Raw genomic sequence first — 19,826 nt, forward strand, 5'->3', positions numbered from 1 at the left:
TGCTCTTATGGAGCTCTTATGTCTTCCAGCCCACACTTACCCTGACTTTTTCTGAAGCACAGCTATGGTTTCAATGTGCTCAGTAATGAGGATTAATAATATTTCAGTGCAGTGTGTCTAGTCACTGCTGAACACTGTATGAGGCATGAGGATGGAGTGTCAGGACTATGTGGCTACACAAAGCCTCCAGCCTGAAAGCTTTCCTTTCAGCACTCATCCCTGCAATTTCTGCTTAGTTGGAGCCTGTGTCCCAGTGTTCTGCCCCTGCACAAGCCAAAATGATTGCTGCCTCTGCCACAAAACAAATTCCTGCATGGCCTGGAAAGAATTAATGGATTGTTTGTTCCACCAATCCCAGTGGTTCTGGTATCCAAATCACGTGTCCTTGTGTGCTGTTTGGTGAAGGGCTCAACTCTCACTTGGTCATAATGAGATAAAAATTGCCTTAACATGGGGAAACATCCCAGATCTCTGTCAGAAGTAGAATTAAAGTTTAAGTGTGATGTTTGATTGACGTGCACACTCAATGCTACTGAAAATTGTTTTGGAAAATCTGTTTCATACTTCAATGGGCTGTGATACCTGCCCTTTAGAGCAGTCTGTGTCATGTACAGGTGAGTAGTGAGGAAAATATCACCTCAAATTTAACTTGGTCTAATAGTGCAAACAGTCTAGAAAACTCTTGTGTTACCTTTGGTGCAGATGCAGGTTCTGCACTGAGTACTCACTGTTTTTTCTGATGGGTGCTTGAGTCTCAAAATTTCCAGCCATTTAATTCACTGGTTTACAGGCTTTGAAAATGCTGGCAGAAAGCCAAGTTGATTGAACAGGACAAGGCCAAGCAGGGTAAGGAGATGCTGAGGAGCAGGGAGTAATGTCCATGTACAAAGTCTGGGGTTCCAGGCTTGTGCTCTAGCTATATTTGGGCAAAACCAAGTGGGTGACAAAAAATTAATTAAAAAGCTGGGGAGGAAGAGACTTGTTTCCTGCTTTTGTACCAACATGGTGCTGCTGGTGGTTTCAGATCCTGAAGAACATGGAGTCTTCCAGAATTGTTCAGCCTCACTTCCTGGAGTTCTTGCTGTCTCTTGGCTGGTCTGTTGATGTTGGGAAGCACCCTGGGTGGACTGGTCATGTCTCAACAAGCTGGTCAATCAACGGCTGCAGTGATGAAGAGGGACCTGAACAAGGTAAGACATAGTAAATGTCCTTTGTAGTAAATTAAAATGTTTAGGCTCCTTTAGAAGACAATCTTTTTGTTCTTGTGTACCTATCTGAACATTGGCTTACTTTTTTTTGGTGGTTGGTTTGGTTTTGGTGGTTTTTTTGGGGGGGGGTTTGTTTGTTTGTTGGTTTGTATTTTTGGGATTTTTTTGGTTTTTTTTGTTAGTCTTTGATTTTGGGGTATTTGTTTGATTGGGTTTTTTTTGATTAATGATGTTTGCTAGAAAGAAACATGTAAATATTAAATGAAGCTTCAAGTCAGAGTGAGCAAAACTAATTGTCTGTATGTTGTTGGGAGGAAGTAGCCTCAGCAAAAGAAATACCTCTGGGCTATATTTTTTAAGATTTGAAGAGTCTTTAATATATTATTCCAAACTAGTATTCAGGTGAAATCTGTTGCAGATTGTTCTGTGTATTGGCAAATAGGCTTGAAATACAGTGTGATTTTTTTTGTGTGTGTGTGTGTGTTCTCTAAGTAGATTAAAATGAAATATTGATTCAAGCTCTGTTTATAGGTCCTGGAGGTGTTGGAACCCCCACATGGCTCTCTGTTTTGCTTTTTTGGCTCTGCTTTTTTCCACTAGAGCAGCTCCTACCCTGAGCTTGTCATACACCACCCTCTCCCCATTCTGTCACCCAAAATGATCCTCAGGATTGTGAGCTGCTATCCCAGGATGGGAAATTGGGGGTTGGGTTAGCTTCTCCCTTGGATACCTTGATGAGATCCTCTGGGAATTGGTAGTATCTGGGCTGGTTTCAGTGTCACTGCTCCAAGGCCCAGACCTGTTCTGGTTGATCTGCAGAGCCACAGCCTCTGCTTGGCCACCCAAAGGCAGTGGCAAGGCTGGTGCAGCTTGTTCACCATCCTGGACCTGATTTTGGCATCAGATGTGACACTGTTACAGCTGCAAGTGCTTAAGTAGCACTTGCTCTGTGCTCATTCATTGTGTCTTAGGAGTGCCCTTCACCTGTGTCTGCAGCCAGCTGGAGGCTTCTCCCTTAGTTATGGAATAAAAGTACAAACCATAGAAGGCTGGAAGTGTTCACGAGAGGTTAGAGTACAGAGGCATTGCTTTTTCTGAGCAAGTCAGGATGGATTACAGAATGGCCAGGTCTGGATTTAATTTTGCTTTAAGGACAGAGTCAGGCTGTGCTTTCTCAGAGGCAGAGCCCTCTGACCTCCCTTTGCAGTGGCTGTGTCAGAACAACTGCAGAAGGCAGGTCCCTGAATTAGCAGGAGACCTGGTTTGATGTGGACTTTTCAGCTCGAATTTTTCCAGCCATTTGAATGAAAACACAGACCACTAAATAACTGAATTAATTCAACCAGCTCAGGGAAGAAGGAAACAGAAAATGCATTCAGAAATGAAAGGGAGGAAGGGCAGCTTACTTCTAATCTGGTTCTGCTGGTGAATGGGCTGGAGCACAGGTCCAATGAGGAGCAGCTGAGGGAGCTGGGAGGGCTCAGCCTGGAGAAAAGGAAGCTCAGGAGAGACCTTCTCGCTCTCTACAACTCCCTGAAAAGCATTGTAGCCAGGGCAGGGTCAGTATCCCAGGAAATGAATGACACAATGAGAGGAAATAGCCTCATGCAGGTTTAAATTGGCTGTTAGGGACAATTTCTTTATGGAAGGGTAGTCAGGCACTGGTGCAGGACAGTGGTGGAGTCACCATCCCTGGAGGGATTTAAAAGCTGTGCAGGTGTGGGACTTGGGGACATGGGTTAGTGGTGAGTTTGGCAGTGCTGAGCTAACAGCTGGACACCAACCTCAATGATCTCCAACCTCAATGATTCTGTGAGTCTAAGATAGCTTCTGGTGAAATGTGGTTAAAATAATTTCATGGGAATATTTCCCTGCAGACCCCCCAAAAACAAATTCCTAAAGAGATGGTTCAAGTTGTGGTGCTGCTCCTTGGGAGCCTGTGCACTGGAGCTGTGGGAATCTTTTCCTGATGCTGAAGAATGGCTTGGAGTCTTCAACATGTCTCTGGCCACTTCTCTGTCAGTATGCTGAATTTCACTGCTCCAGTGGCTTTGCTGAGACAGCTATCCCAGGAAGCCTTCTGTAAACTGGATCAGAGCAACAATTCATTTTAAAGTCCTTGCTAGTCTTTCTGGAGGTGACATGGGGAAGGAAAAGAGGGGAGGGAGGTTCCTTCTCTGCTCTGACAGCCTGTATTGGTTGGTTGTGGTGAGGGAATCAGTGGGGACTGAAAATGAGGACCTTTCTTGCATTGATTGGTAACACATCTTTTTCTAACTCTGCTTGACAGAGAAAAGACTGAGGAGAGCCTGTAGAAACTGGCTTGGAATTCTAGAATAGTATCAGACTGAAGTGATAAACGTTAAGAATCCTTTGGAAATTGAATGACTAACTGCATGATGTTGCTGGATGGAATGTTCAGAAATAGACAGTAGATATATTTTTGTGGCAGATGTGCTTACTAGAGTACTAGGAAATAAAGAATCCAGTACATTGGAAATGTGTTCAAAATGAAGCCATTCCCAACCCAAAATGCCTTTTCCTTCAAGATAGTAAAATTTTTTACCTGAGAAAGGTTGTTAGCCATGAGATTTGACTCCTTTCATTTTAAAATGAGATTTGCATGATTTCTTCTCATTGATTGCACTTTATATTTCAAGGTCATTTCTGATGCAGAGTGTTAAGAAGTAGAGCTTCCTTCTGGCTGAACTCTCCTTTTCTATCCATTTCAGATGATCTAACTATCTCAGAAGATGTTGGGGCAAGTATCTTCAATGGGCAGAAGAAGGTGCTGTATTATGCAGATGCCCTGACAGAAATTGCCTTTGTTGTCCCATCACCAGTGGAATCACTGAGTAAGATCTGTCTGTACATGCTCTATACAAAAATGAAACCAACAGTTTTTTTTATTTGAGAACTCTTTCAGAAGCAAAACCTAAATCAATTAACTAAGTAGCGTGTTTAGCAAGATCCTTGTCAGAAAGGTGTGGACATTTAAATCACAGCATTCTCATCCTTAAACTCCTTCCAGATGTGGCATCTGCTCTGTACCTTTCTCTGAACCTCAGTAGATGTCCAGGTATGCACAGCAGTTCTGTTGTTGCCAGGGTGCTTTAGGTTGGACATGTGGTTTGCCATTAACTGGTGATGCCATTTTATTTTCCTTTCCTGTCAGTGATGTGCTCCTGCAGCACATACAGGAGTGTTTGTACCACTGCTAAGTAGAAAAGCAACAGCTTTCATTGGCATTCTTGGCATGCTAAAAGTTGCCTGGAATAAAATGTGATGTAGCCATAGGAAGGAGGAGACTATTCTATAGGAAATTGCTGGGATGTGTGTAAGCTGATAGGGAGTGCTTTATTGGCAGTCTGTTTCTGGAATAACAGGCAATTATCTCCTAACTTATCTTCCTGCTTATGAGGACTATATTGGCCATACATTTATGCATGTCTAGTTGCAGAAGCCTTACAGTTTTTAGTATCAAAACCTTATATATGATGGCAGCCTAATTTTTTTGGTGGAAGAATAGACAAAGCCCATCTTTTTTTCTTCTGACTTACAGCTGATTCACTGGAAAGCAGTGTTTCTGACCAAGAAAGTGACTCCAACATGGATCTGCTGCCAGGAATATTGAAGCAGCAGCCTCTGACACTTGAACTCTTCCCCAATCATACAGACAATCTTAATCCCTCCCAGCGGGTAAGGCAAAACTTGCATTAAAAATGCAAGTTTTTTTTTTTCTTTCAAGAAGCATGCTTGGCAATGCTCAGAATTTTTGATTGTCTATGATTTGGTTTCCTGGTGTGTAGAGCTACTTGTTTCTTGTCATTAATCTTTGATATCTGCTTTGGTCCTGCCTCTACAATAGGAGATAGCAAGATTACGTTACTTAAATATAACACTTAGACATGCTAAGTGGTAATACTCTGCATCCTGAAATCATGAAATGCATGCAGGGAAGAGTATATGCAGTATTTAGAGTAATTCAGCCTCAAATCCATGCTTGGAAATTGGGGATGGATAGATATGAACACTTTTCTTACCTACCCAGTTACAGTGTCAGTTGTGTCTGAAGTACCAGAAGTTGCTTTTCTACACTAACAAAGCAGAAAACCATGAGCTGTTGTAGCTGTAAGCAAAAGACTTGTTACTGCTGATTACTTGTTTAGAATTCGCTTCCAAATGTATATTTAGTTATTCATTTAAGGTCTTCAAGAACATTAAGAAAAACATATAACTGATTCAAGGTTGATTATATATATATTAGTTTGTATTGAATACTAGTAGCTTGGTGCCCCAGATTGCAGTGAATAGTTCCAGCACAGCTGCCCTTGCTCAGTAGCTGGCCGAGGTTGTACCTGGCTGAGATATGAATGACTGAGGAGCAGCTGGGAAGTACTTGTTAGCTGCATTATTGGATTTATGGTGTTTGCAAATGCCACTCTTCCCTTATGTTGGAAACAGCTCAGTCCTACTGCTAGATCCAAGAGGATGCCTCAGGGCCGGACCATCCCCCCAATGGGACCTGAAACCAAAGTGTATGTGGTCTGGGTGGAGCGCTATGATGATATAGGTATGTACAACTTCTAACTGTTCCCCAAAGTAACAATGGGGTAGGAACCAGAGGAAAACCCCTTCTTTTTTTTTTTTTTTTTAATTAAATAAAATGCTAGGTCATGGAACCACAGACTGGTTTGAATTGGAAGGGACCTTAAAGCTCATCTAGTCCCACCCCCCTTCCATGTGCAGGGACACCTTCCACTAAACCAGGTTGCTCCAAGCCTCATCCAGCCTGAACCCTTCCAGGGATGGGGCAGCCACAGCTTCTCTGGCAACCTATGGCAGGCCCTCACCACCCTCACAATCAAATTAAGTCCTTATTAATGTCTATAACACTAAGATTCTGAATCAGTTCTTCAGTATTTGAGTTGTGATCCATAAGGGTGTACCTGAGTCAGTGGCATATGAAGGTCTGAAGGTTCCTTTAGCACTGCAGTACCTGTTAAATGCTGTAATGAACCTTCTTAAGCTCAGCACCCAAGGCAGGTGTGTTCCCCTGCTTTTGAGTCCTCCTTGGCTGTTGTCTCCTAGGAGTGGATCTGGTTTTCTTCCTTTAAAATAATTGCTTCTGACACCTCCTGCTTTTGTGCTGGAGGGATCATCATCCTCCTTGGTGCGATGGCACCTTTGGAACTCCATATTCTCTCGTCAGGGGAGGACTCTGTTCTGCACTCAGGGTGCCTGCTCCATGCTCCCTTTCTGCTGTGTTGCTCAGGCAAGCTCCGGCTCCTTGTGCAACTTTCTTAGTTTGGTGTTTCCTCTCTGGCTCAGGTTACTGCTGCTCTGCCAGAGACCCAGCTTTGCTTATCCTGTTACAGCCATGGCATGGCCATGGTGAGCAGCGTTGAGGAATTCTTTGTCCCCAGGAGTTTCTTGTGTGCTGGTTCCAAGCCATGGCCTGGCCTCAGTGCTATGTGAGAGTTTCTGTGCACTGGCCTAGCCCACCAGTGTCTGCGAGACTGGCCAGGAGCTGTTGTTTTATTCTGTCTTTGGTTTCTAATCCTGGTTCCTAGTCTGGCAGTAAGGGTGGACCTTAATTAAGGCCTTAGCTCCTCCCAGACTAAGGGACTGGGAGCAGCAGTCAGTAGGAAGCTTCCTGTTAGGTGTAGATAGAAATTCTCAGGAAGACCACCTTGTCCACAGCGTGTCCCTCAGAGCCTTACTGAGATCAGGAAGCAAACAGCAAGTTCTGCATCATCATTTCTTTGTCCAGACATTGGCCCAGAGTGTGTTCCAAGGTGGTGTCCCTGACCCACTTTGCTCTTGGCTGGCAGTGTACCCCCTTCACTATGGGACACCAGCTGTGCTACACAGGCACAACTGCTTGACTGTTTCTTTCAGCAGCTATAGGAATCTCCCAGAGTTCTGGGCCTGAAGCTGCAGAAATGAGTTTGTGAGCCTCAGTAAGCCTGGCAGTTGGATGGAAGGGAGGGCAGCTCTTGGAAGTGACTCCTAGCCCAGAGGCTCTGCCATATGCTCCTTATGTTCTTGGCTTTTGCCTTATGCTTCTGGTACATCTTTGAGTCTGGACACTGAAAAGCTGTCACTTTGTAGCCAAGGTTATCACCCCTGGGTCCAACTGCCTGCCCTCCCTCTTGCTCCATCTCAGAGTGTGTCCATGGCTTGCCATGATCTCCCTCTGCTTGCTCCAGCTGTTGTGTGCGCTTAGCATCCCAGCTTTGGTGGCCTCATCTGCATTTGGGCCTTAGGCTCCTTCTGCTGGAAGCACTCTCCTGCTGCCTGAACTGTACTTTTGTGAGTAATTCTGAACTTCTCTTAACCCCTGAACAAGGTGGTGAGAAGTGCCAAATCCCCTTAAGGGACTCAAGTTGTTACTTTTATCTCATTCATGTTCATTATCCAGTCTTTGTTACCAATTGCATGGCAGCCAAGTTGTAGATTATGGTAGAGTTCCACAGAGCTTGGATTTGAGGAAGGATATCATGTTTGTGGGATCAGGGCTCAAGGGAACCGAAGGTGTGAATGGTTGGCATTGCTCAATGCTCCTTGCAGTATTCTGGAGGCTGATCACTTGTGAATGGGTGAAGATGCAGTGAACAATAATTGGAAAGATCTTTTTGTGGTTGAAGTAGTTCATCCCCTTCCTGCTTTCATGGGTCCCCTAGAGATTTTAGACCTTTGGATTGAGAGAATTTGAGGTTTGGGACTTCATCTGTTGAGTGCAGATGGCTGAGGTGTGTGTACCCTCCATGAATGCTGAAACTGGAAGCCAAAGATGCTGTGCAAGAACACTACTGCTATAAATGCTTGAGGACTGCGTGGTTTTGACTGGTGATAAATAATTTTACCTTGTAAACAAAAAGAAAAGAAAAGAAAAAGAAAAAAAAAAGCAAAACTGTGTTAGATGCAAAACTTTATTTGGTGCATCCTGTTCTTACAGAAAACTTCCCCCTCCCTGATCTGCTATCTGAGACTAGCACTGGTGTGGAAACCACAGCCAATAGTAGCACTTCCCTGAGGTAAGGCCACTCTTATTTTCATTATTTTTATTGGTTTCTCAGTGGACTGGTTTTTGGTTGAAAAAGTGAAAGACTTCTTCATATCACTGCAGATAAAATATAAATTAAAGAACAGAAAATGTGCAGTATTATCTGAGTCTGTGGTGAGCCTCCCTCCTGACTGGCTCCCTTGTGAGTGGTTAATGCTGCATACACACTGTAGCCTGGCTGCAGGGCTCTCCAGTCCTGTGGGGACAGACATCATGGGCATGGCACAACTGACAGAGCCCTTCTGAGGGTTCACAACATGCCCCAGGATCCTGCTGCCTTAGCCATGAGGCATTTTAAAACTTTGTTTTAACACTTAAAGGGGTCATTAATTGAAATAGTGCTTTAAAACTGATTCAACAATTGTGTTTTTCCTTAAGATCTACCATTCCTGAGAAGGAAGTTCCTGTGATCTTCATCCATCCTCTAAACACTGGCTTATTCAGGATAAAACTACAAGGAGCAACTGGGAAATTCAACATGGTTATCCCACTGGTGGATGGAATGATAGTCAGTAGGAGAGCTCTTGGTAAGCTAAAGGGTTTTAGGAATGTTCATGTTTTTGGCTTTTTTAATAATAATGATATATCTGCAAAGTACGTGGTCTGGAATCTTTCTTTGGAAAAATTGTTAGGCATTGCTGAACCAATGAAAGCCTTGCTTTTTGCAGCAGCTGTGGGAGCAGGAACAGCAGAGGGAGCAGGTGGGTAGCACTTGGCTGCCAGAATAGCAGGAAGGAGTGTTGGAAGTAGGAACAGGGCCTGTTTAAATAGGAGAGATCCCAAATGTGACCCTGGTATTTAGCACAGAGAACCAAGGTGCACCAGAGGGTGCTATGGAATTTGTTACTTTGCTGGCATGCTGTGTGTTCCTTCTGGTTTAGAAGCCAGACAGGGATTAAAACCACAGCAACTGAGGATTTTCTTGTGTTCAATAAAAATACCGTGCAGGTGTGTGTTAACAGGTTCCATGTGTGCCCTCTGCCTTTTCCTCTGTTCCTGGATGGATTCATGGACCTGTCCTGGTATTGGTGCTATTTAGCTTCAGTACCTGGAAGCCCCACCCAGCGAGAGCAGTACACAGGACAGAGTCAAATGAAGTCATGAACATTAGGATACCTGTACATAGCTGCTGTTGGAGGGGACTTTCAGATTCTGGGGCTTGAATGCTTAATTCAGTGATTGGCAAATTGAAGCCAGACCTGGGCCCTTAAATAACATTTATGAATTCAGCTGATGACAGTGGCTTTTACTGAAAAACTATCAGGTATGTTTTCCTAGAGTTGGGCTTGTTTTTCTGCTGCATCAGGACTGTTAATACAGTGAAATTTTTCTCATCTCTAAGTGCAGCAGGTGTAGTTTGTGTGCAGTGAGGTTCTCTACATGTTTCTGTCTTTAAGAAGGAGCTTGTGAAACAGCAAAGGGGTGTAAGGGATGCTTGCTTCTTTAGAAGCATAGAAGTTTCCTTTCAGAATAAAGTAAGATAAAGCTAGCTGCCAGCTTTTGAGTGCTACTACTTTGATTCCCTGCCTCCTCCTCCATCTGCATCCAGCAGTGTGAGTTACAGAGGGGTGACAAAAGTGACAAGGCAGTGAGGAGAAGGGAAATTTGTTTGCAGCCACAACCCATTAGGTCTTTCCTCATCTCCTTTCCAAGGGGAAGGCTCTGCAGTTCCTGCTGGAAAAAGGTACTGACAGGTACTTTTTTCATTCTCAGGGCTCCCCTGGAATTACCTGGTATGACCTCAGGGCCCACCTAAGGTCCAGATGTGCAGCACAGCTGGGTTTGTGGTACTGTGACTCCTGTATTGGCTGCCCTGGGTTTGTGCTCTTGTCCCGAGGGTGCTTCTTCCAGGCAGCTGCTTGGCTTGGCAAAGCTGAGGATACTCCTCCTTCTCCTCTGGTTGGTTTAGGGTACCACTGAGTGAGTCCCTTTCTTCCTTCTTTACAATGAAGGTCGTTACAAGCCTGGGGACAATGGCTGTCTGCCATCAACTGTTCACGGAGTTACGTTCTTGACTTGGTGGTGCTGAACATCTGCCCTGGGTTTAGATGGGACAGAGCCCAAAATTGTCTTTGCCTGGGAGGCCAGAAGAGGCGTGCAGGACTGAATTTAAACTTGATTCAAATGCTGTTTGTTTTTCAGGTTTTCTAGTGAGACAGACAGTAATAAATATTTGTCGGAGAAAGAGGCTGGAAAGTGACTCATACAACCCCCCCCACGTCCGCCGAAAACAGAAAATCGCAGATATTGTCAATAAATACCGGAACAGGCAGCTGGAGCCAGAGTTTTATACCTCACTTTTCCAGGAGGTTGGGCTCAAGAACTGCAACCCCTAGGTCATTATCTTCCAGGACAATTGGATCAGAGGTTGGTGGCTACACGAATGAAAACAGTTAAATAACAACAACAAATTTTCTCAGCCCTCCGGAATTCAGGAAATCATGTTCTAGCACAAGTCAGCAGATACCACGTGGGAGGAATGAGAAATGAATCTGAAACATAGCAGTTGGGATATTGAATTGATTCACCTACCCTCAGAAGATTACTGAATTCTAGTCTTCCTGGATGCTAGCAAAATAATCTCTTCACCCAGTCATCCTTTCCCGACTAATTAGGAACTGTAGGTGTCTTGCTCTGAGGGGAAAACAATCAAAGTAAAGCCATCTCTGCATATGAGGATGGAAATAAGAATACAAACCAACCTGCCTTAGATGCCTTGCTGCACCCACGTGTCCAAGGGCAAGAAAGCAGGATCTTTCCTTGGAGGAGGAGTCTGTTCCAGAGCATTAACTTCCCCTGTAAGAACTTCAGAGACATTTTGAGTCCCCCTTCAGTGCTCCACAGAAAATCCTTCACTGAGTGTAACCCATCTGTGTACCAGAAGCCGGAGGAGGAAGATGGCTTGGGAGAAGCAGGCCCTGAAAGCCAAAGCCCAGATGCTGTATGTGGCCACTCCCACCAGGGCTCCAAGTGAGTCCATCTGCATACGAGACAACCACCATCACCTGAAATTAACTGACTTTCCAGAAAGAGTTATTATTGGATAGAGCTTTTGATTCTATAAAAGCGAGGTTATGACTTTCAGATCTGTTGCAAAATGTCACATTTTATTTCAGTAGCTTGATTTTTATTTTTTAATTCCTTTTTTAATGCAACTACTTAATTTATTTTCAAGTGTCTGTGTCACCTCCTCACCATTTCCATAAAAAGCATAAACATCACTTGCCTTCGTTCCATTGGATTGAAATCTGAGATTTTGGGGCTGCCTCCTCCCTGTTATTTATAGCATGAGCAGTTTTTGCAGCTTCTACAACTTTTTTCAGAAGCTCCTGTTAAACAGACTAAACAACTCAAAAAGAAAATTCACGAATTCATCTTTTCCCTATTAATTCAAATACCATGAAAGCCCCTTTGGAGTTATAATTCACATTGTTTTGAATCTCCAGTATGTTCTCATGTTCAGCAGCAGTGCATCCCTTCCACCTAGGTCAGGAGTTTTCTTTTTCAGCCTGTGGCTTTGGTGTGTTCAGGACCCAAAGAATGTGCTGGGACAAGAAGTTTACAGCCAGGGTTGGGGTCTCAGAGGTGTGGTGGGTGCAGGCAGCCCTGGGAGCCCCTCTGGATCCCGGCCCATCCCAGCTGCTGCTGCAGAGATAGAGAGTGTGCAGCTCCCAAATTCCTGGGATCTGCAGCATGGCAGCAGCAGCAGGATCCTCATGCTTCCAGCACCAGGTAAGGGAAGAGAATGAGTGAGCAGGAATTTGGGGAGCTCTTCACATTCTTTTCAAAGTGGTTTTAATAACAGTGCTCTGCATTGCAGTAATACTTGTCAGGCATTGGATTTTGATATTTCAGATCTACTTTTTGCAACAGTTCTGACCTGAAGCAGTCTTAATTGTTTCATTACAGCTTATCTGCCAAGGACAGACCTCGCTCCTGGCTTTCCTTGTGGTTTTTCACAGAGTTCATGGAAACAGGCCCCTAAAAATACACGTGAAAGGACTGAGGTGGTCAACCAAGGTGATGTGTGCTTGTTGCAGGGAACAAGTGCACTGGCTTCTCAATTCAGGAGCTCTGGAATTTGATCCAGATGAATAAAAAGTGAAAAAATGAAATCACCCAAAGAAAACGCCTGTATCAGGATGTGTGCTGGCTGGCCCATTCCTGTGTGCTGCCCAGGTGGCACGTGGCAGAAGGAGCTCCAGGGCAGTGTTTGGGCACATTGGCCAAGCTGTGCAGGGAACTTGGACAGCCTCATTCCTCTGCCAAACTCTTGCCAGGAGCAATTTAATGCACGGGCGCTGAATTTACCCTCACTGTGTTTGTACCTATGAGAGCTAATTAATGGCCAAACACACTTGAGCCCACTGGTGTAAAAGGCATGAGCAATGCATGTGTAACCAATAAACATCCTGAGCAACCCCTGTGTCTGCACACTGATAGTGTAAAAGCAACCCCACCTACCACGGCTGATGCAGCACAGCTGCCAGGCAGTCAGGAGCAGGCACAAATGCAGATGGGCCTTGGGGCAAACCCTGAGTGGTTTCTGACAGGGATAGTCAAGTAGACTGCCTGAAGATTTACTTTCTTTAAAAGGACCTGTGCTTGGCTGAAGGGTTGTCTTGGGTCTATTTCCATGTTCACCTAAAGACACCCATGGGAGCAGTAACAGCTGTGAGAGCCAATGACTTGGCAGGAGTCTGGAAAGAAGGGAACTTGGGCACGTTGTGGCTACTCCCAGTGCCAGGGGATGGATGTATCATGTATCAGTAGTGTTGTAGAACCAGCTGGTGAGCAGGTTACAGGTGCTGTGACATGGCTGTGTGTGGTGGGATTGGCTCTCTGGAAAGTTGAGCCTTTGGGAAAATCACAGTTCAGTATAAAAATGTGATGCAAAATTGTGCTGCCAGCCCTCATGGTTTCGGTGCTGGTCACAGCAGTGGGCACCCTGGGCAGACTGTGCCAGTGCAGGGGTGCCTGCAGGGACTGTCACTCCTTCCCCAGGATGTGTGGAGGTCTCAGGCTTCATAACAAAATGCACCCAACCAGTTTGAGAATTATATCCATCCCCTCAAAGTCTGACTGAATTCCAATGGCTTTAGCTAGTCCAGGGTACTGTCTTAGAGCTTTTCCCATGAAGGGTCAGAGCAAATGAGGTTTATTTCCATGATGACTTGCAAGAGTTATCCAAGAATCTAGATTTTTTTTTTTATATATCACAAACTGCTGCATAGAATTCCTGACTTGATGCTTGGGTGGCTTGGGTCAGCATCCCTGTCCATCATAGGGGATGAGGGCTGCCCCCACCCCTCCACCTGCAAGTGTTCCACCCAGGGATGCTTTTCATCCAGCCTTTCAGTTTGAGTTCATAATTCTGTTTAAACAGAGCAGGAGGTGACCACTGTCACATTGTTAAACACAGTGTTGAATTTACTTTTTAGTACCTTAATAGAGACTTTTAAAGAAAAGCCATTCTTTTAAAGGTACTTCTAGGAAGGCATTAGAACCTTAGAGCAAGTAGGAGAGGGAGGACAGTGCCTGTGGAATTGGTGCATCTGTGGGTAGCAGTGTGCAGGGCTGGAGGGAGGAGCAGCCCTGGCCATGCCTGCTGGGTGCTCTGTAGGTCACAGAGTTTCTTTTCACAAGGTTCTGCATGCCCAGGAGGAGGAGAAAACTAAATTTCAGCCTCACAGACAAATTTGATGCATTTTCCTGATTGTGTAATTGAGTGATACCTTTGAAGGCAAACACAGCCCTTTTCCCCATGGATTTAGCAGGAGCAATTAGAAGTGAGAATGCCAGATATCATGTGCTTCAATCATAGACAATTTGTATGAATTCCTATATGTTGCCAAGACATGAACGTTCTGTTCTTACTGTATTTTTCTGTAAATATTCCTGGCGCTAAGTTGTAAAGTAAAGGTAAAATGTAAATATGAAGATGTGAACTATGTTCTGTTGTCTCTAGTACTTTATCTCTTATTTGTTTAGGGAAGGCACACAAAGGCTTGTTTGTATTTATGCCAATTCTTTGTCCAGAAGAAACACATCAAATATTGAATGTAACACAATTAGTCCAATAAATTTTAAAGATTCTTATCTAGTAACTTTGCACTGGTCAGTTTTTATTATTTTCCAAAACCTTGGTTGAAATTCTCCAATGGAGATGTTTCCCAGGACAACAGGAGATAGAGGGTGTGCAGAATTGCATGCCCTCTGCACCCCAGTAGCTCTGGGAACAGTGAAGCTCATTGGTGACAAAATCATGTTGCATCTCAGTAGTCTGGGGAGTGAAAGCATTAAAGTGGCTTTTGTAGGGAGCCTGATGCTCCTGCCAGTGTTCTCCAGTCACTCCATGTGCTGCCTCCCATCTTAGTGTGGGCACCCGCCCAGACAGGAGGAGCTGCAGGTGCAGAGGGTGTGAGGGTGCTGCTGCCTGGGCAGAGAGGGGAGAAGGGAGAGAACTCCCCAGCTCTGGGTTTGGAGAGGAGCTGTGCAGCACTGGGGCTGTGTCCCCACCAGGGTGATGCACCCATCAGCCCTGGGGAACCGGGTGGGTTAGAGAGATGGTGGTGCCATCCAGCCAGACCCCCATGGAGCATCTCTGAGCTCCTTCAGGGGGGGAAGAGTTCCCAGCGTGGGTCAGGGCTGCAGGACTTGTGTGTGTTGGTCTTTGCTGCTGCAGTGCAGGGGCCCTGTGCTGTCCCTGGGATTTCACCTCTGCAGCAGCTCTGGTGCTTTGCCCAAGCTGCCCAACCTGAAGACCAGAACAAAAACACTGAAGTGACTGTTCATAAACCTCAAGGTGGGATATATGAACATTTGTTTTCCTGTTGGCTTCATCTTCAGTAGCTTCAGCTGGTGCCACCCACCCAAGCTCCTCACCACAATGCTTCAGGGAAGGTGTGATGGGTTCAGAGAGAACCCTTCAGAGGTTCTCTCCCAAATTTGCCCTAAACCAGGATAGAAGGTTAAGGCAGGTCCCACAGCGATCTCTGAAGAATCACAAACGTGAGTGATAAGCAGTTGAGTATCTGCCTCTGCAGTGCCAAAACGCAGGGCCAGGCACAGGAAGGGTGTTCTGGGCTGGTGTGGAGCCTGATGCTTTCTTTCCTACTGGGGAGGGATTGATACTCCCAACTGTTTTGGGAGGTTGGAAATCTCTTCTAAGGGTTTGGATTGGAGGTGGGTCTCCATCAGCCAGGTTTTGGAGCAGGTAGTGTTCGGCAGATGGGGCCTGTGCAGGTGCACAGGGGGGAACAACCTTCCTCTCTGAGCCCAGGAACTCAGAGGCAGCTCCAGCGGCCTCCAGGTCCTCAGGGCAGGAGGGCCCGGCCAGAAGCAGCTCCTTGGTTTCTGTGAAAGGTTCCCCATGCCCCTCAGGTGCTCCATTCCATGGGAGTGGAGTGACCTGGCACCACCAGGTGATTGCTGCAAGAACAGGAATAATAAATCCTGGGATGAGGCAGGAGTGGCCGCAGTGTGCAGCAGCCCTGGCTGTACCCTCTGCCCCAGCCAGAAATGAGATTTAACTTCTGATTTGTTAATGAAGGGGAGCTGCTCTGTTGGGCACACATCAGCTGGCAGCACCTCATGTCAAGCAGAGGAGCTGGTGGCAGGTTTGCCTTGGGAGTGTAGAGGAGATGACTCCTCCCTAGTGCCCTCTGTTTTCATCAGCTGTTCCTATAAACTTCCTGAGGAAGCAGAAGTATGGCAACCAACACCCAAGATGCCTGTTCTCACGGTAGCACAGCTGGTTTTCACCATAAATGAAGCCAAATTGCAGTACAGATAATTTTCCCGGGTGAAATGTAATTTAGTTACTGCTTTAAACTGAGAAAACAGTGAACAAGTGTCTGTCAGGATGTGTCAGGTGAGTGGCTGAAGGTGGAGCTGGGGTGAGCTGTGGCTGCAGTGATGAGTGCAGGGTGTGCCCAGTGCTGCTGTCCCTGCACATGTCAGTGCCCCCAGTGTCCCTGGCCCAGCCTGTGCTGCTGGCACGTCCCTGGTGACGCTGGGACATGCCGTGGGCTGCCTGCTGCCCACCCTGACCGTGCCCCCAGGGCAGGGGTGTGGGCCAGGTCATCCCCATGGCGACACCCCAGCATCAGGGAGGAAGGCAGCATGTTGCTGTGGCAACCAGGAGCATCCCAGGGGCTCAGCCCTGGCTTCAGCCTTTTCATGCTGCTCTGGGGATCTCCCTTGTGCCCTCTGGGCAGCACCCAGGGCACAGCAGCAGCCATGGGAGTTGGGTGGAGGCTCACCTGGGTGCACTGAGGTTTAGACCTGTTCTCTCCTTCCTCCAAGAGCCATGAGATTTTCTTCTTTATTATATGTATTTTTGTAGATTATAATTAATGCTAATAAACAATAGATTGATTCTATTTCTGCTCTACCAACAGCACCCACCCTACACACAGGGCCCAGCTGGGCCTGGCACCCCAGCAGAGTGTGACACTCGGGGTGACACTGCAGCTCTGGGCTCACACCAGGGATCCTTACCAAGGTGTCACTGGAAAGGCAGAGATGGGCCAGTCTACCCATTGCTGGCTGTCTCCAGAGCTGGTCCTGCTGGGACAAGAAGATCCATGGCCATTGACATCCTCACCTTTGCCACCCTGGGGGGAGCAGCTGCTTTTGGGTGGAAAAGACTCTTCTCTGGCAGAGCCCAGGCAGAGCAGGGATGTCCCAGGAGGGATGGAGGTGTGGGGCCAGCATGGGGGGCTGCTGGTCAGTGCCACAGGGCTCCTGGGCTCCCTCCCATTGTGCCTCAGCCCTGTCCCCAGCTGGGTTTGAATTCCCCAGCACAGGCCAGCCCTGCCATGTGCCCGCAGCCCCCGTCCCTGCGGAATTCCCACCAGGAGCCGGTGTCTGCCAGAACGTGCCCTTCTGCCATGCCAGGGTCCCACAGCCTCCCCCAGCCACCCTGCAGACTCTGGTGAGCCCTGGGGGTCCCTGCCCAGCCCTCCCATCCAGCCCACAGGGAGGGGGCTCTGCTGGGACTGCCCTGGCTGGGAGCCTCCTGCCCAGGCCCTGGGGTGCTGCTGGCACGAGCTGAGGGCAGAGAGAGCCAGGGGGGCCCAGGGCAGACCCTCCATGGTGCTCCAGCCCCATCCTGACAGAGGCATCCCCAAGCCAGCACTGGGCTCTGTGTTCCTCCAGGCAGGGCTGAGGGCCCAGTTCCCTCATGCTCCCACAGCAGCCCCTAACAAAGCCCATTTGATGACATTATTAAATGATTCAGTGCATTTTCTGTCTCTTAAAGTACTTAACATACGTGCCTGTGTGATTCATTATTATTATTATTATTATCTAATAAAAGATTATCTGACTCACTTTAATGTTTCTTCCAATTACAAATTGAAATTGTTCCCACTCTGACCTTGCAGCTGCTGGATTTTCTAAAATTAGCCATAATGATGCATTTTACTAAGATAATTAATTAGCTAAACTGAGAAAATTGAGTAGTAGAACTGTTTCACATGCTGCTAATTATCTTTTATTATGTCATCTTTACATGCAAATAAAGAAATATTGTGATTATTTTAAATACTGTTTTCATTAGCTAATTCACTCATTAGTGCAGTGACGGCTCTGTCTTCCCCAGCAGCAGGAGCCTGTAGGGACTTGCTGCTGATCGACTGCAGGACTCTGCCTTTCAGGTTGAGAAAACAGAGTTACAGTCCAAATTAGGTTTATTTTGTCAATTTATTTTGATAGCAGCCATCAGAGGCAAGTGGGAGAGGGTCAGGGATGGTGGGAGAGCCAGGAGCACCAGGGACTCCTGCTGAAGGTTGTGGGGCTCCGGTGGGGGATATTGTGATGTAGGGGTGCTGCTACCCAGACTCCTCTTCCCTGGGGCTCTTCTTGTTGGGGATGTGTCCTGTGATCCCAAGCTCTGCTCCAGCCATCCAGAGCATGTGGATGCTCCTGGCGCCTTGTGGGAGCCCAGGAGCGGTTGGGTGGGCACCATTTGTGGTGCTGTGCAGAAACTCTTCCTGTCAGACTCTGCCCAGGGGGCCACGGGGGCTCTGGGACAGCAGCACAGGTGCAGAGGGAGCCCTGGAACCTCCCCCTTGTTCTGCTCTGAGAGCCAGGGCGGCAGGGAGGGCGCTGAGCGCCCCCATTGCTCCCTGAGGGCTGTGCGCCCTGTGTGCTGCCACAGGCAGGAGCTGCTGCCTTTGGGGAGCCCAGGCCACATTCACATTCACATTCACATTGAAGAGCTCCTGGAGCTTCTTCACGACTTCCCACAGAGCTTGGCTCTGGCACCCAGGTCACTTCCCTGGTACTGGCACAGAGGGCACGGGATGGATTATGCTCCCTCCAGCCTTTTGCTCATAGATACCACCTGTATTTATTCCAGTGGGGAATTTGGGGTGTAAGGAGGGACCACTCTCCAGGCAGCTGGCTTTTCATGGCCCTGTAATACCCCAGAGGTGCAAACAGGGATGAGGACCGGCCATAGGGACTCTTCTGGCTCACTGGTGTGGATGAGATTCCTGCTGGAGATGGAGTGAAGGCGGCGCTGAGTCACAGTTGCAGCTAGCCTGTAGCTGCCAAAGAAATTTGGTCATATCAGACCTCCAAACTCAACCAGCCTAGAAGTAAAACAAGTCCTCAGCTGAGGCAGGGACAGGTTTGATTCAAACCCAAGCAGAGACCTCAGCCGATCATATTCAATGCAGAACGTGGAGCTATCAAAGGAGCTGGGTGGAGACAAGATTCCAACCCGTCACTTGTCTTAGCCAGGGAAATCCAAATCCCCTATATAAAGAGGGTCTGAGCGATAAAAACACCGTTTTTACATGGATCAGCAAACGTGGATCTCCGAGTCTGGGTCGTCCCTGTCTCCGAGCAGCGGCTCCGCGCAGCAGCCCCGGCAGCCACCGGGCCGAGGGTTCCCAGCAGAGCGGGCCCCGCTCCTCCCCGGCCGAGCAGCGGCGGAGCCCCGGCCCCGGCCCGGCCCTGCCCCGGCAGGGGGCTCGGCACATTCGGGGCCCGGGGGCAGCGGGACGGAGCGGGGCTGGGGTGCAGCGGGATCCGCTCAGCGGGCACGGCTGCGGCGCTCCGGGCACAGCGCGGGCACCGCCTGGAGCCTCCAGCGGCGTGAGCCCGGGCAGAGGGGCAGCCCAGCCCGGCACGGCTCCCTGCCCGGAGCACAGGAACCACGGAGCCCACCGAGCCCCCTCCTCGCAGCAGAGCTACTCCAAAACCTCGAGGCCCAAGATTTGTCTCCTTGAGGGCGCTCCTGCAGTGGCTCAGGCTCCATCCTGGGAGATGTGCAGCCCACTCCAAACCGCATTGGTGACCTTGCTTTGGGCAAGAACTGGAGTTAAGCACCTCCTGAGCCTCAAAGGACCTCATCACCCCATAATCCTGAGTCCCTGAGGCCCCTGAAGCGCCATTGAAGCCTGGCACCAGCCCTGGAGGCCCAGCAGCTGTTGGAGACAGTGCTGGTCTGTGTCTGTTTGACAGCGGGAGATGCCGCTGGTGACAACATTGGCCCTGGCAGCTACTCAGTCCCTTGTCCAGCATTTCTGGGGACA

The 19,826-nt window shown here is 47.7% G+C and overlaps 1 protein-coding gene across 4 annotated transcripts in view; it reads left to right on the forward strand.

Moving 5' to 3' along the window:
* RALGAPB (Ral GTPase activating protein non-catalytic subunit beta) overlaps positions 1-14,378 on the forward strand; it is a 64,741-nt gene extending 50,363 nt beyond the window's left edge. For all 4 annotated transcript variants that reach the window (XM_064729692.1, XM_064729693.1, XM_064729694.1 and 1 more), the window contains 7 exons: positions 1,025-1,190; positions 3,941-4,063; positions 4,771-4,907; positions 5,673-5,781; positions 8,170-8,248; positions 8,656-8,804; positions 10,420-14,378. In XM_064729692.1, coding sequence (XP_064585762.1) covers positions 1,025-1,190; positions 3,941-4,063; positions 4,771-4,907; positions 5,673-5,781; positions 8,170-8,248; positions 8,656-8,804; positions 10,420-10,613 — 957 coding nt within the window. In that variant the 3' untranslated portion in view covers positions 10,614-14,378. The remainder of the gene's footprint in view (positions 1-1,024; positions 1,191-3,940; positions 4,064-4,770; positions 4,908-5,672; positions 5,782-8,169; positions 8,249-8,655; positions 8,805-10,419) is intronic.
* The last annotated feature ends 5,448 nt before the right edge of the window (positions 14,379-19,826 follow it).

Source organism: Zonotrichia leucophrys, chromosome 20 (genome assembly GCF_028769735.1).
Source record: "Zonotrichia leucophrys gambelii isolate GWCS_2022_RI chromosome 20, RI_Zleu_2.0, whole genome shotgun sequence".
NCBI lineage: Eukaryota > Metazoa > Chordata > Aves > Passeriformes > Passerellidae > Zonotrichia > Zonotrichia leucophrys.